Source organism: Aulonocara sp. 'chitande type north' Nkhata Bay, linkage group LG3 (assembly GCF_057382095.1).
Source record: "Aulonocara sp. 'chitande type north' Nkhata Bay isolate Kocher_YH1m ecotype deep benthic linkage group LG3, A_spYH_male_GT1.1, whole genome shotgun sequence".
Taxonomy (NCBI): Eukaryota; Metazoa; Chordata; class Actinopteri; order Cichliformes; family Cichlidae; genus Aulonocara; species Aulonocara sp. 'chitande type north' Nkhata Bay.
This window is the reverse complement of record NC_141346.1, coordinates 12,202,540-12,214,972: the sequence shown is the minus strand read 5'-3', so window position 1 is coordinate 12,214,972 and position 12,433 is coordinate 12,202,540. Positions and strand designations below refer to the sequence as shown.

The window sequence follows — 12,433 nt, the reverse complement described above, 5'->3', positions numbered from 1 at the left end:
CTGCACACTCCACAGAGTTACTTTTAATATCAGAATTATCTATCATGTGCTGTCGACTTTGTGTTCATGCTTAAATATTAATATGGTATCAAGACTGAAGAAGTCACTTGGATGAGCGACGAAACGTTTCTCCCACTGAAAACACTACATCCAGATGAACAGATTCAACACGTACGTGTGTCGTCATTAGGACAGTAGCCTCAGTCTGTTATTATGACGAGACGGATTATCTTTGTGCTGTTCTGTGGAGATCATTCAGGAACTGAACCAGACTTCACTTTTGTTAGGTCGCACTTTAAGGTCGTCACAGTCCAACCTCCCAAACGTCGCTCTAACGTACGCAGTTTTGAGGGAGTAGCCCAGAGACAAAACTTTGACCTTTATTTAAACCATAAATGTAATCGGATGTGTTCAGGTTTAAACTCGGGTTTAGTTGTTCAGTGAAAGCCAACGGACTCAGACATTTAGAACAAACTAAGAGTCAGATCGGCAGAAACAGAGAACACGGACATGTCTGCTGTAACTGCGTCACTCTGCTCCACGCTGATGTTTGTTGTGTTCGTCTCTGCAGGTGAGATTTAACTGTTTAAAACTGAAATGTGTTTATCGCTAACAAACAGAGAGAAAACGCCTAGCAAACTAAATATTAATAATTTATTACGATTTTCATATGGATTCAGTTAGTGTGTGTATGAAAGCGTTACGAGTCTGTGAACTTATCGTCTGTGTCATGGGGGGGGCTCACTGGGCTTAAGCCCGGGTTGTATTTTCAGAAGCATGGGGTCTTTTGGAGTGTAATTTGTTTCATAGTTAGATGCCTGACTGAGAACTGTATAAAACAAAAACTACACACAATATTCGAAGCGCGGAGTCGTCAATTCCCCCTAATTTTGGTATGATCCAAGCTCAGGCACTGGGCGACTCAGCACAGCACGCATGTGAGCGAGGGGGGGAGAAGTTGCTGCCTGCCAGTTTGCTGCAGACAGACGAGAGCTTAAGTTTGACCAGGTACCAGGTCCGCAGGTAGAACCAGCACGTGATTACTCTGTGGCTTCCACAAAGGACCCGGATGTATGAGCCCAAAAGCTGAATTTGAGAACAGAAATTGAATGGTGAGAAGTGAAAGTGAAAGCATTCAAAAGCTAAATTTAAAGAAGCGTTGAATACAATTCCAAATGAAATTAATTCATTTTAAAAATATAACATTCAGTTTCAATTTAGTGATAATCATTTTCAAACCAATACATTTGATTTCAAATTTAACTTATTCAAATTCAGTTTCTGATGTCACAAAGTTCTGGCCATAACGGAGAAGCTTTGTTTGTAAATTTGGATTGTTTTTCATCTTTATCGATAGTAATAGATGTATATTTAGAGGGATTTATATGTAAACACCTAAATTTGTTTACCATGTATTAGAGATAGATATAAAATAAATTTAAAATAAATACATTTCGATTTGGACCGCTCTTCTTGGTTTGTAAACAGACTGTGGCTCCACTTTAAACTGTTCCAGTGTCATCATCACTGCTGCTTCTGTGTTATCAGTGTGCACGGCCTTAATGTTGTCAGATTTTCTCTTTACACGCTGCAAAATGTTTGCATTGCAGGTCTGTTTTTATTAGTAAGAGTGGCTACAGAATTCTGTGTTTTCACCTTTTTGCTCAGTGTATACAAACAGCTGTAGCTCCATAAAGGCAGCATGCAGAGACTCACAGTGTCTTATAATGAGAGGCTGCTTTCTCTCACACATTATGTTCACTTATTATCAGCACATGTTGTTGTTCTGTGGAAGCTAACATCTTGTAGTTTCTGACACTTTGCATGTTTAGCATGAGGCTAAAATTCCCCCTCAGTGGGTCACTGGTGACCTGCTGGATGTTCAGAGGTTCATTAAATCCAACATGACTAAAAACTCAAATGTCAAAGGAAATAAACAAAATATTTAAAGTCAATCATTCTGATCATAATTGTGCTTTGACCTTTAACCTCTCTGCTCTGTGTTGTTTCCTCTTTCAGACCCAAAGATCATCACAGCTGAGTCTGGACAGAACGTCACTCTGACATGTCGAGCTCCAACCAACAACATTATAATTGTACACTGGAGCAGAGCTGACCTGGAAGATAAATATGTGCTTTTGAGTCAAGATGGTCATTTTGAGCAGCATTACCAGCATCCATCTTTTAAGGACCGGGTGGATCTGCAGGACAGAGAAATGAAGGATGGAGACGTGTCTTTGATTCTGAAGGATGTGACAACGGATGATAGTGGAACATACGAGTGTCGTGTGTTCATGGAACAAGGACGCTCATGGGAGCTCATCAGCATCATCTACCTGAGTGTTGTTGATCCTCCAGGTGAGTGAGTAGAGTTGAGTGTGTGTGTGATCAGAGGTGAAGCTGCTTCCTGGTTGTTGAATGTGTGTTTTTCTTTTTGTTTTTTATATAGATACCTGAGACTGCTATTTTTGAGTCTGATTAATGTCTGACGAAACTATGTTAAGGCTAAACTCAGAGCTTTCTGTGTCAGACACAGAAATCACCATGGTAACTCATGTTGAGCACATAACCTGCTCCTGACCAGGTTATATTTGGATTTTTGTTTCTAAATCAGCTGTAAGCATTTTCACTCTTTTTACTTAAAGCGTGTGTTGAGTGGGATGTAGATTGTCTGGTGGGGAAAATGTTTTATATATGTAGATTGTTTTTATTTTTATTTTTTTACTTAACTTCCTAAGACCCGAACTCCTCCACAGCATGCATTTTGAATTTCTCTTTGATATTTGGGCTGATATGGTCCTGATGAATGTAAGTAGTAATACCGGGGCACCACTTCAATATGGCGGTCAAACCAAACCGGTTTGGTTTGACCGGTTTCGTGCGTGTGCGCGTGCACATTCAGGTGTGCTGGGGGGCATGCGAGTTCATGTGCGGAAACACACAGGGCGTCAGAGGGGTTATATGAGTTCATGTGTTTTTAACTGGGTTTTAATTTAATCAAACCATAGTGTTTTTAATTAAACTATTTTTATCACTTTGGTTTGTCTCAACATTCAGTTATGCAGACATATGTGTCCTTAAGAGCTATTCTTTTTTTTGCATCTAGGGGTGGAAGCCGTTTTGCTTCACAGTGCACCTTAACAAAGCGGGAATGCTTTTTATTTACATCTAGTCAAAAGTGGTTGCAGTGATGCAAGCATTTTATTTTAAAAACGGCACAAATGGGAATTTCTTCTGTACAGGCAATTTCAGCCTGTTCACAAGTATTTCATTTAATCAAACCACTAGTTTTTAACCTAACTAGTTTTATGCATCTACTGGGGTTTCTTTCACGGGGTGATGCAATCATTTTATTTAAAAATTGGGATTTCGGAATGTTGAACTAAGAGGGAGACAGAGCCAGCTAGTTTTTCAACACAGTAAATGGTCACAAATAACATTCAGTCCTTTAGAAAATAAATGCTATAAGCAGGCAGTATCACTCTTTTAAACTAATTGCGTTTTAATCACACTAATTTTGTGATTCTGATGTCACAGCATGCATTTTATTTATTTAAAAACGGTTCAAATGGGAATTTCGTCTGTACGGTTTCAGAGGCTACTAGTTTTAACGCAATAGGTGGTCACAAATAACATTCACGCCCTTTAGAAATAAATGCTGCAGTGATACCTCTAAAGCCAGTCGCACAGACCCGCTCCGTCTTTTCAACAGCCGGTTAATTGTTTGAAATTGTTCAGGATAGCAAAAGCACACTGCGGGTATCAGTTAATTGTTGGGATTCCTTAGGAAGACAAAAGATAGGTGTATCACTTAGTTGGCAAGAGTACCATGCGAACAAGGGCCCAACCTATCGTCTGAAGTAGGAGGGATCGTTTCTTTTGAAATTCCTTAGGAAAAGGTAAAAGCAACAGGTGTACCAGTCATGCGGGGACCCTGCCTTTTGTCTGAAGTGGCCGGTATTGGCTCATTTGTAATTCCTTGAGAAGGTAAAAGATGTACCAGTCGAGCAGGGTCTCGCCTATTTTCTGAAGTAGCCAGCAACAGCAGACCCTGCGTGCCCCACCCTCATTGTTTTAAACTTGGACAGCAAGGTGATGCCCTGCAGCTGCATGGACCCCAGACTTATAGGCCCCCAATCTATTGTTTTTGGAAGCCCCCGGTCCTATATGAAGCGCTCCTCAGAGCGTGAGACCCTCGCCATTTCGCGTCAGGACCAGCGCCAGTGTAGACCATTTCCTACCCACACAGAGCGTTTCTGACAGGCTGGCGTTGCTTATGCATAAGAGAAAAGCAACAATACAACGCGGTTCTCTGCTCCAACACACCCGTGGTCCTTTCACACAGTAAGCATGTGTGTTATAGCTGGCGCTTCATAAATGTCTGTCTGTCAGCGCAGATTATTCAAACTGTTTTTAAGACATGACTCATTTGTTGCCCAAAAAACATTTCCTCTAAATTTGCAAAGTTACTGATTTAAAAATATATATTTTCGAATTTTTAGCTGGATATCAAACATATGATAGACTCTTGAGCATATTTATATAGCAAAATTTGAACAAGAAAGGTATCGTAGCGTTAAAGACACATGTTCATTGAAGCAAAGGCAAAAAATTGGAATGAATTTTATTTGGCTGTTCATATTAAATCCAACAAGGAGTGAAACTCCAAAAGCTGCTGCAATCCTTTGTATTAATGATCTCTCTCTCGGTGTGTGTGTGTGTGTTTGTGTGTGAGTACGTCCGTGCGTGCTCGCAGAAGGAAGGTCAAGGTAGGAGTTTTTGTTTTGAATTCATTTCCAACCATTTTATTTTATAAGTGTAGCTCATACATTGCAATAAATGTATTCTGCTTCATCTGCTAACTTTTTTCATCATAAAGACTGTGATATGCAGCATTGTTAAAGTGTCACTTCAGTAATGCTGCTGAGAGAAACAAGTGTTGACTCTTTTTTTAAAATACAAGACTTAAAACACTAATCTCTAATTTCAGGGGTAAGACGATGAGTTTTGCTTCTCGCTGTCCGTGTTATGTGTTTCCATTATCATGTATGCTACCATAGTACATAGATATCCAGAGTTAACTCACTAAAATGTGAAGCAGTCTCAGTGTATTTAGCTGCTTTTAGCCTAAACACAATCAGCTGACTGAGAGAAATGTCTGTAGTCCTCACTTTGGTCATTGTGAATGATGAAGGAGATTTGCTCCTCATCTCCTTATCAGCTGGAAATATTAAAACCAGAACTTACAACATGATACTTTTTACTTCATGTACAGGGTTTTCTAAAAAGTTTTATTTCATGTAAAGCGTTTCCAAGGCTGTTAGCCGCTTTGTCCTGTATTGAACTTATTTACAGTGTGTCAGTAAAGGCCGACACTTCTGGCTCTTGTGTTGAATGAGCCCATGTTGGGTTTGTGAATTGGCCCCCTTAAGGTTTTGAAGGTGGGATACAGGATGTCTGATATCAGCTTGAAATCTCAGTTATAAATGGAATTCAAAATGTTTTTGGAAGTATGACTAATGTATAATCTGACTTCTAAGGTACGCAAGCCAAGGCCTGGAAGACAAGGGGGTAGTTTACTTTGTGCTATAAAAACACAAACTTTAATCTTTGATCTTCCAACTTTATCTTTCTGTTCTGGTTTTAGAGTCTCTGTTTATTGAGTCGTACTTTGGGAATCACCCTGTTGTGAGACAAGGGTATGCTGGGAGAGAATATGGAATTATACAAGCAGAGTGTTTTGACTGTATCACATGTCATATTAAAACAAACAAGCAACAAAAACACACATGAAGTGCCAAGAAATTACAAGTTCACTCCCAACATTGAGCAGTTTATTGTCAGAGAATTTTACATCTCCAGCATTTGTTTGAATTTAACACCAACACTGACCCCAGGGGAAATTAAATGGTATTTTTTTTAATTGCCCATGTAACGGAGCGAAGGTGATTTTTTTCCCACAGTGTTTTTAAAGGAGGGAAACCTTCCTCCAAACGGACAGAGCAGTGGAGCCGCCAAGGGAAAGCACACGAATTTAAAACTGTATAATTAAAATATAATTCATTATATTTAAATGGTTAAAAATGTAAAATGAATTAAAACAACCCTGGCCAGGGGACAACACAATAAAAACCAATAAAACACAACATTAAAAGTCCAGTGGAGTATGGAACGCCAGGACTGCCATAATGAATTAATTAAATACACCATTAAATAATTAATTAAATGTGGCAATAATTAATTAAAATTGGAATTAATAAATTAAATAAATAGTTATGACACATTTAATTAATTATTGACACATTTAATTAATTATTTAATGATATATTTATTTATTTCATTTTGGCAGTCCTGACGCCTGGCTCTCATCATGAAATAATTTTATCTGTCAGCCTCACCCATCAAACTCAGGGGGCGGGGTTAACGCTGATCGAGTCAAAACCATTGCTTTGGCCTGGTGGCCATTGTTTCTAGCACACAACAACCGGCATGTGGAAGCTAACAGAACTGAACTTTGAAAAACCCTGTTTGTGTGTTACCAAATACCGTTTTAATGTTTTTTTAGCCGAGAATGTAGTGGTTTAATCTTCATGTGTCTGGTCGGTTTGTCAAGATACAGCCTCTTTGCAAAAGTGTTTCGATGATTTCGGAGATGTCTGCCCAGTCTCACGGCAAAGCGTGGGATAGACCCGCTCGCCTCACAAGCAATCCCACCGACAAAGCGCAGGCCCCGGTACACAGCTGTAGTAACCCCCGCTGACTTCTTTTACTGAGGTTATATTTATCGGTGTTTTATTTCCTGAAGTTCTTATGTGTCCTACGTGTTTCAGTCGCCAATTCTGAATTATAACTAACATTAAAAACATGTTTAAGGAGGAGAGAGAGCAAATAAATCTGTTTAACATCTGATCTTTGGGTTTTTGTTCAGTAATCAGCGTGACCTGTGTATAAACACATAAAAGAGATAACGTTGGTGTTTCCGTCATGTAGTAACTGCTGGCTTTAACTGTACAAAGGTTGTTCGACACTATGAAACACATACAGACTTCATGATGTTCGGCTAATATTTTTATTGTGAATATTAATCATGCTGACCTCGCTCTGTACACCACGCAGCGAGGTCAGCATATCCACGATATCCTCAGCTCCACGAGTTAACACAAAGTTTCCCAGCTGACTATCTAACTGCCAACTATTCCAGAGACGTGAAAATATACAGCATAAAGAAAAGTGTAAGAGACCCAGCAGCAGATTAGAATAATAGTTATACATTTAATAAATCACCAAATGAATCCAAGAAACAAGCAAACCTGTTCCGACAATTTGAGTTTGTATTCCCTCAGCTGCAGACTCGCTGCTGTTTAAATGTTTGAAAAGGAAGATTAGATATAAAAAACGTCAAACATAGACTCAGTCTGCCTTCACATTTGATATGAGGCCAGCACGTATAGTGGCTGTGTCCTGTTTTAAGATCATACGTGTAAAATTGTTGTCTGACCTCCGTCGATCCAGCCGCTCAGAGTCCGTGGTTACCATGGTTACTGCATAAGCAGCTATAATGTTAACAGCTGGCACTGAGGAAACCTACCGGCAGCATGGGTGTTTATGTTTTTCATTGCAAAAGAACCGTCTGAATGGTTAACTGAAGTTAACTTGGATAAATTATAGTTAAGGAGTATCACAGATAACGCCCACGTGAGCTGTGCGACTGTTCACCACTACACTGAAATCAGCAGGCTATTACTGAAATACACGTGCTATATCATAAACTATGATATAAATAGGGAGGTCCTATTAACATGTTTAGTTTTAAAGGACACCTTCCTGCCTTTAGTCTCATTCATGAGCAGTATTAGTTTTCTTCTAACATCCAGAAGTCTGCACGATGTGTTTCATAGTTTGTAACAAGCCTTTGACAGGTAAACATAACATAACATAACTCTAACAGATTCTAACAGACAGCTGGTGCTTAGAATACAGTTGAATGACTATTACAAAACAGATGATATAATATTTCTGTCCAGGTTGCAGACTTCATGATGAACATGCTGTTGCAAACCGTGCTCCTCTCGTGGAAATGCGCCTTCTCTTTCCGCTTTGTATAAAAACATTTTAAAAGTCAGTTTAATCTCAAAATTCACTGTTAAATCCAAAACACACCAGATAAAGAAAAGCGAATAGTTCAGTCTAACACATGTGCCAGTGAACCATTAAACGTCTGTGAAACTATGCAGTTATGAAACATAACTTTAACCTCAGCCAAACCGATTTGCTCAGTTGTAAATAAAACAGCGAAGTAAACGTGACCCGACAGACAGAACCTGAGTGAATGAAGTCCAGCGTTTAACCACTGAGAGCTAAAACTCAGCTGAGGTTTCAAAGCTGTGTGCCGGTGATTGGACATCAGCCGCTGATGAAGTGCTCTGTAAGGAAACAAGCTCCAGCAGCTGCTCGGGGAAAACACTATATTTACTTATCTTGTGCAGAAAAATGCGCTGACATTGCTTTATATCGAGCACCGGCTGCCCAGTTAAACTGTGACTATCACCAGGTAACGTAGGCGTGTTTCTTGATTTAGCAGCAGGTGTTAAACAGCTGACAGCTGAGGAGGAGGAGGATGCATGCAGGTAAACTGAGGGTCTGTTGAGCTGATCGCTGGTTTCGTGAGAAAAATGTCAGCTCGTTCTTTATGTTACAGAAGCACAGAGACACAAGACCAGGCGGAAAGAGACGATCGTTCGGTGAAAATGAGAATCTGCGAATGCAACATGTGGAACACGGAGAGTGGAATATGTAAACAAACCGGTTAACGTAATGAATGAATGAATGAATGAATGAATGAATGAATGCTTTATTGGCCATATGCAGGTTGCCCCACAGAGGAATAGGACCCCCCCCGACTTACACACACAACAACAAAGACATCACATGGGAATACAGTCGGAGATCGGCAGCGTTGGGAGAATAACACTGAAAAAATTACACAACAATGGGAAAAGTACAAGAGGAAAAAAAAGAGACCTCTTCACACGCTGGGCAACCTATGGGAGGACAGCATGAGAACAGGAAACAAAAAAACTCCTCTGCACAGAGAGCACATTAATGTCCACATCACAACATCAGAGCACATGACAAGCCACAGGGGATGGATAGGGTGGTGGGGGGTAATCCGAAGGAACACAGCAGTCGTCCTGCACCATGCTATCATTTCAGCGCGGCACACAGACCTGCTGTCTTCCCCCGCAGGAACAAGCATCGAAGGCGTTTGGAAGGGAGGGGGATGAGTGCGTGCTTATCAGTGTAAGTGTATGTGTGTGCGTGTCCAGAGTTCAGCTGAGACAGTGTCCTTCGGCCTATCAGGCTAAGTAAACAGTCCTCCAGCCGATCCAGGTGTCCTTCATGGGATGGGAAGAATAGTCATCACACAGTCGTTATCAGGGAGTTGTTTTGGTAGGCTCCAGCCTTGGGCCTGAGCAGCTGGCGCCATGGTGTCCAAATGTAGAATATTGTTGATTTCTCCTTTATGCGAGCAGCGAATTTAGCACTCTGACACTGGGGCCTCGATTTCCCGTTGGAGCGCTGCGAGCCTCCCCATGATGGTATCAAGCTTCTGTTCCGTGGTGTTGTCATTCTTTTGATTCTGAGACCCCACAGCTGCAGTGAGCCGTTCTGCGATGTGTTCCAACTTCTGCTCAAGGGTGTCATTGTGAGCAGGCCCCTCTCTGATGTATCCCATCATACGCTCAATGGTGTTAGTTTGAGTCTTCACGGCAGCTGTAAGCGTCTCCAAGGTGTTGACCATGCTGCGTTCGGTGTGGGAGGCCGCGCCTCGCCCCATCGCTTCAATTCCAGCGGTCAGCTTAGGGGGAGTTTGAACAGCTGGTTCCGCTCTCTTATTTCTCCGATAAGTCAGGGCCAAGCCAGCTCCGATCAGCAAGAACCCTGTTATCATGGTTCCGAATAGGTAAATATCCTCAGCGTCCTCGATAGACAGTCCCGCCAGGCACAAGATCCTCCAGGTCTGCCACCCATCCATCGTGTATCCGGCAGGGAAAGTCCCTCCAGGGCACTCGGGCTCTCCCGAGCCCAGACTTCTCGTTGAGAAGAGGGTGTCAATAGCATTCAGAGACCAGTTGATCAAATCCATAATTCTCTGTTAGGTTTTAGAGAACGACAGTGAGAGACTGTTCCAGGGAAAGTAGTGCACACGAGACAAGACAGGACACAAGAGGCTAAGCAGGGAAGATAAGGGGAAGGAGGAGAGGAGAAAAGTGCGACCGCCTTCACAGAGAGCCAAGCAAGAAAACTGGGTGCACTCTGGGTGCACTCTGCATGCTAATTGTTAGCAGAGCTAGTGAAATCTCTGAAAACATCTGAGCACTTTTGCAAACATGTTCTATGTTGACAACCTGACCAGACGTACGCCGCGACATTCGCGGCTAAAACACTGTTAAAAGTGTAGCTGGTGACAGAAAAACGGGGTATTTTAAAACTACACCACCACCATTGCTGCCTGTGATTTGATCTGCATTCTGGCTGCCCCAAGTCTACACAAGCAATCGATTATCTAGGATCGACCTGTTTTGACTTACTTTGCACGGCAACCAATCAAATGTTAGAGAAGCTGCATGGGCAGCGTTAACCCCGCCCCCTGAGTTTGATGGGTGAGGCTGACAGATAAAATTAATTCAAGAAGAGAGCCAGGCGTCAGGACTGCCAAAATGAAATAAATAAATATATCATTAAATAGTTAATTACATGTGTCAATAATTAATTAATTAAATGTGTTAATAATTAATAAAATGTGAAATACATAATTAATTACATGTGTCATAACTATTTATTTAATTAATTAATTCCACTTTTAATTAATTTTTGCCACATTTAATTAGTTATTTAAATGGTGTATTTAATTAATTCATTATGGCAGTCCTGGCGCTCCATAGTGGGGTCCGCCACGGTATAAAAGTCACGAAGAATTAAAAATCCAGTGAAGCGCGGTGCAGGAGGGAAACCCGGCGGCGTCCTCGCCTTCCTCTCCGCGTTCTGCTCCCCAGTGCGCTAAAGAAAGGAAGGCAGCGGCAGTCACTACTCTTTTAGGCAGAATTCATTAAAGGGGACAAGTCAAAAGACTTACCCCGGGTGGGCAGAGCAACTCTGCCTTGTAACTGACAATCGGCACCGGCCCGTCCGCTGCCTCTAATTTCCCGCAGACGCGTAATCTGGCTTCCTGTTGCTGCAGCAGTTTAACCGCTCGCTCCGCGTCCCTGGTCGCTGGCGCTGTATCTTCCTCCCTCCTTAACGCCAATCTTCACCAGTCCCCCGGGCTTCGAGGCGCCGCCGCCTGACACCATTCACTCCGCCGCTTTTGCCCGTCTCTCACATCTGTTTCTCACCTGCAGGTCAGACAGGAGGACAAGAGAAGGATGAAGAACACCGAGATGGAGGAAAGGAGGATGGGTGTGTTGGACTGACCATTGGTCTGTCAGCTTCTGCTGTGCTTCTTCTTGTTGCTAATATTTTTATTGGTTTTTGGATCTACAAAAGAAAACAACGTGTTTGTAAGGCTTACACTGGTCAAGAAGCAGAGCAGCTTTACTCTTCACAGCAGGACAGTGATTCAGATGTTCTAAAGATGAATTAAAAACAAACTATCATGAGAACATCCAGCAGGTATTATGGTATATTTAACTTAGATTAAGTTAAATGCATGTAAATTAAACAGAGATGTTTCCTGTTAGTTTAAGATTTAAACTTGATGTGACTTTTTCCTGTTTGTGCAGCAAACTGTTGGGGGGAAAAAAGGAAGTTTGTATAACCAGCTTTTCTTTAGCTGATGTTGTCTAATTTTATGTATTCATATTTCTATTTTATTTTTGACTTTTATGAGTGAGGATGTATCTAAGTAAAATAATACAGCTGATCTGTAGATATTTCTCTCTGACTCTAAACTGTGAAGCTAGCCAGCTTCTTTTATTCAACTGTTGGTGCAGGGAGATAAAGTGAAAAATATAAAGTTCTTTCTCTGCAGCTGCTTTTACTGTGTTAATAAATATTTACATAGATCTAATTTGAATCTTAAACCTTTTTTAACAAATTATTTTTATTTATTTGATTAGCATTCTAATCTCTCAATGCAGAGTAAAGATCTGCCACAAAGCAAGAAAGCAAAAAGGTATTGACTGAAGCACATGCTTATGGCAACCCTTTTAACAAAAGATCATTAACAGGCAGCTCGTTTATGCAGCAATAGAAACAAAAAATCTTAGATGTACATTAAGTTCATTACAGTAATCCAAATAAAAAAAAAAAACAAGAGTTTGAGCATTCTCATTTTTGCTCCTCTTGATTGTTGATTTATATATTTTTCTTATACTCTAATTTTAAAAAGGTTTTTAAAAAAGGAAAATGAATAACATCTTAAGTCACTCTC

At 40.9% G+C, this 12,433-nt stretch overlaps 2 protein-coding genes across 2 annotated transcripts; one reads left to right on the top strand and one right to left on the bottom strand.

The window, feature by feature from the left end:
- The first annotated feature begins 247 nt into the window (after positions 1–247).
- On the top strand, positions 248–12,316 carry LOC147333991 (butyrophilin subfamily 2 member A1-like). Its single transcript, XM_086286723.1, has 3 exons — positions 248–571; positions 2,020–2,358; positions 11,403–12,316. The coding sequence occupies exons 1-3, from the start codon at positions 511–513 to the stop codon at positions 11,642–11,644; spliced, it is 642 nt and encodes a 213-aa protein (XP_086142849.1). The 5' UTR covers positions 248–510; the 3' UTR covers positions 11,645–12,316.
- Positions 8,073–10,408, bottom strand: LOC147333992 (uncharacterized). Its single transcript, XM_086286745.1, has one exon. It carries the CDS (start codon positions 10,145–10,147, stop codon positions 9,539–9,541), a length of 609 nt encoding a protein of 202 aa, XP_086142871.1. The 5' UTR covers positions 10,148–10,408; the 3' UTR covers positions 8,073–9,538.
- Positions 12,317–12,433: the final 117 nt, after the last annotated feature.

What these genes read in the sequence shown, in the direction of transcription:
- LOC147333991 (XM_086286723.1), top strand. Translation starts at nt 511, where the DNA reads ATGTCTGCTGTAACTGCGTCACTCTGCTCCACGCTGATGTTTGTTGTG. An exon ending in TGTTGTGTTCGTCTCTGCAG is followed by an intron (nt 572 to 2,019) that starts GTGAGATTTAAC and finishes TTCCTCTTTCAG; the next exon opens with ACCCAAAGATCATCACAGCT. An exon ending in GAGTGTTGTTGATCCTCCAG is followed by an intron (nt 2,359 to 11,402) that starts GTGAGTGAGTAG and finishes TCTCACCTGCAG; the next exon opens with GTCAGACAGGAGGACAAGAG.
- LOC147333992 (XM_086286745.1), bottom strand. Translation starts at nt 10,147, where the DNA reads ATGGATTTGATCAACTGGTCTCTGAATGCTATTGACACCCTCTTCTCA.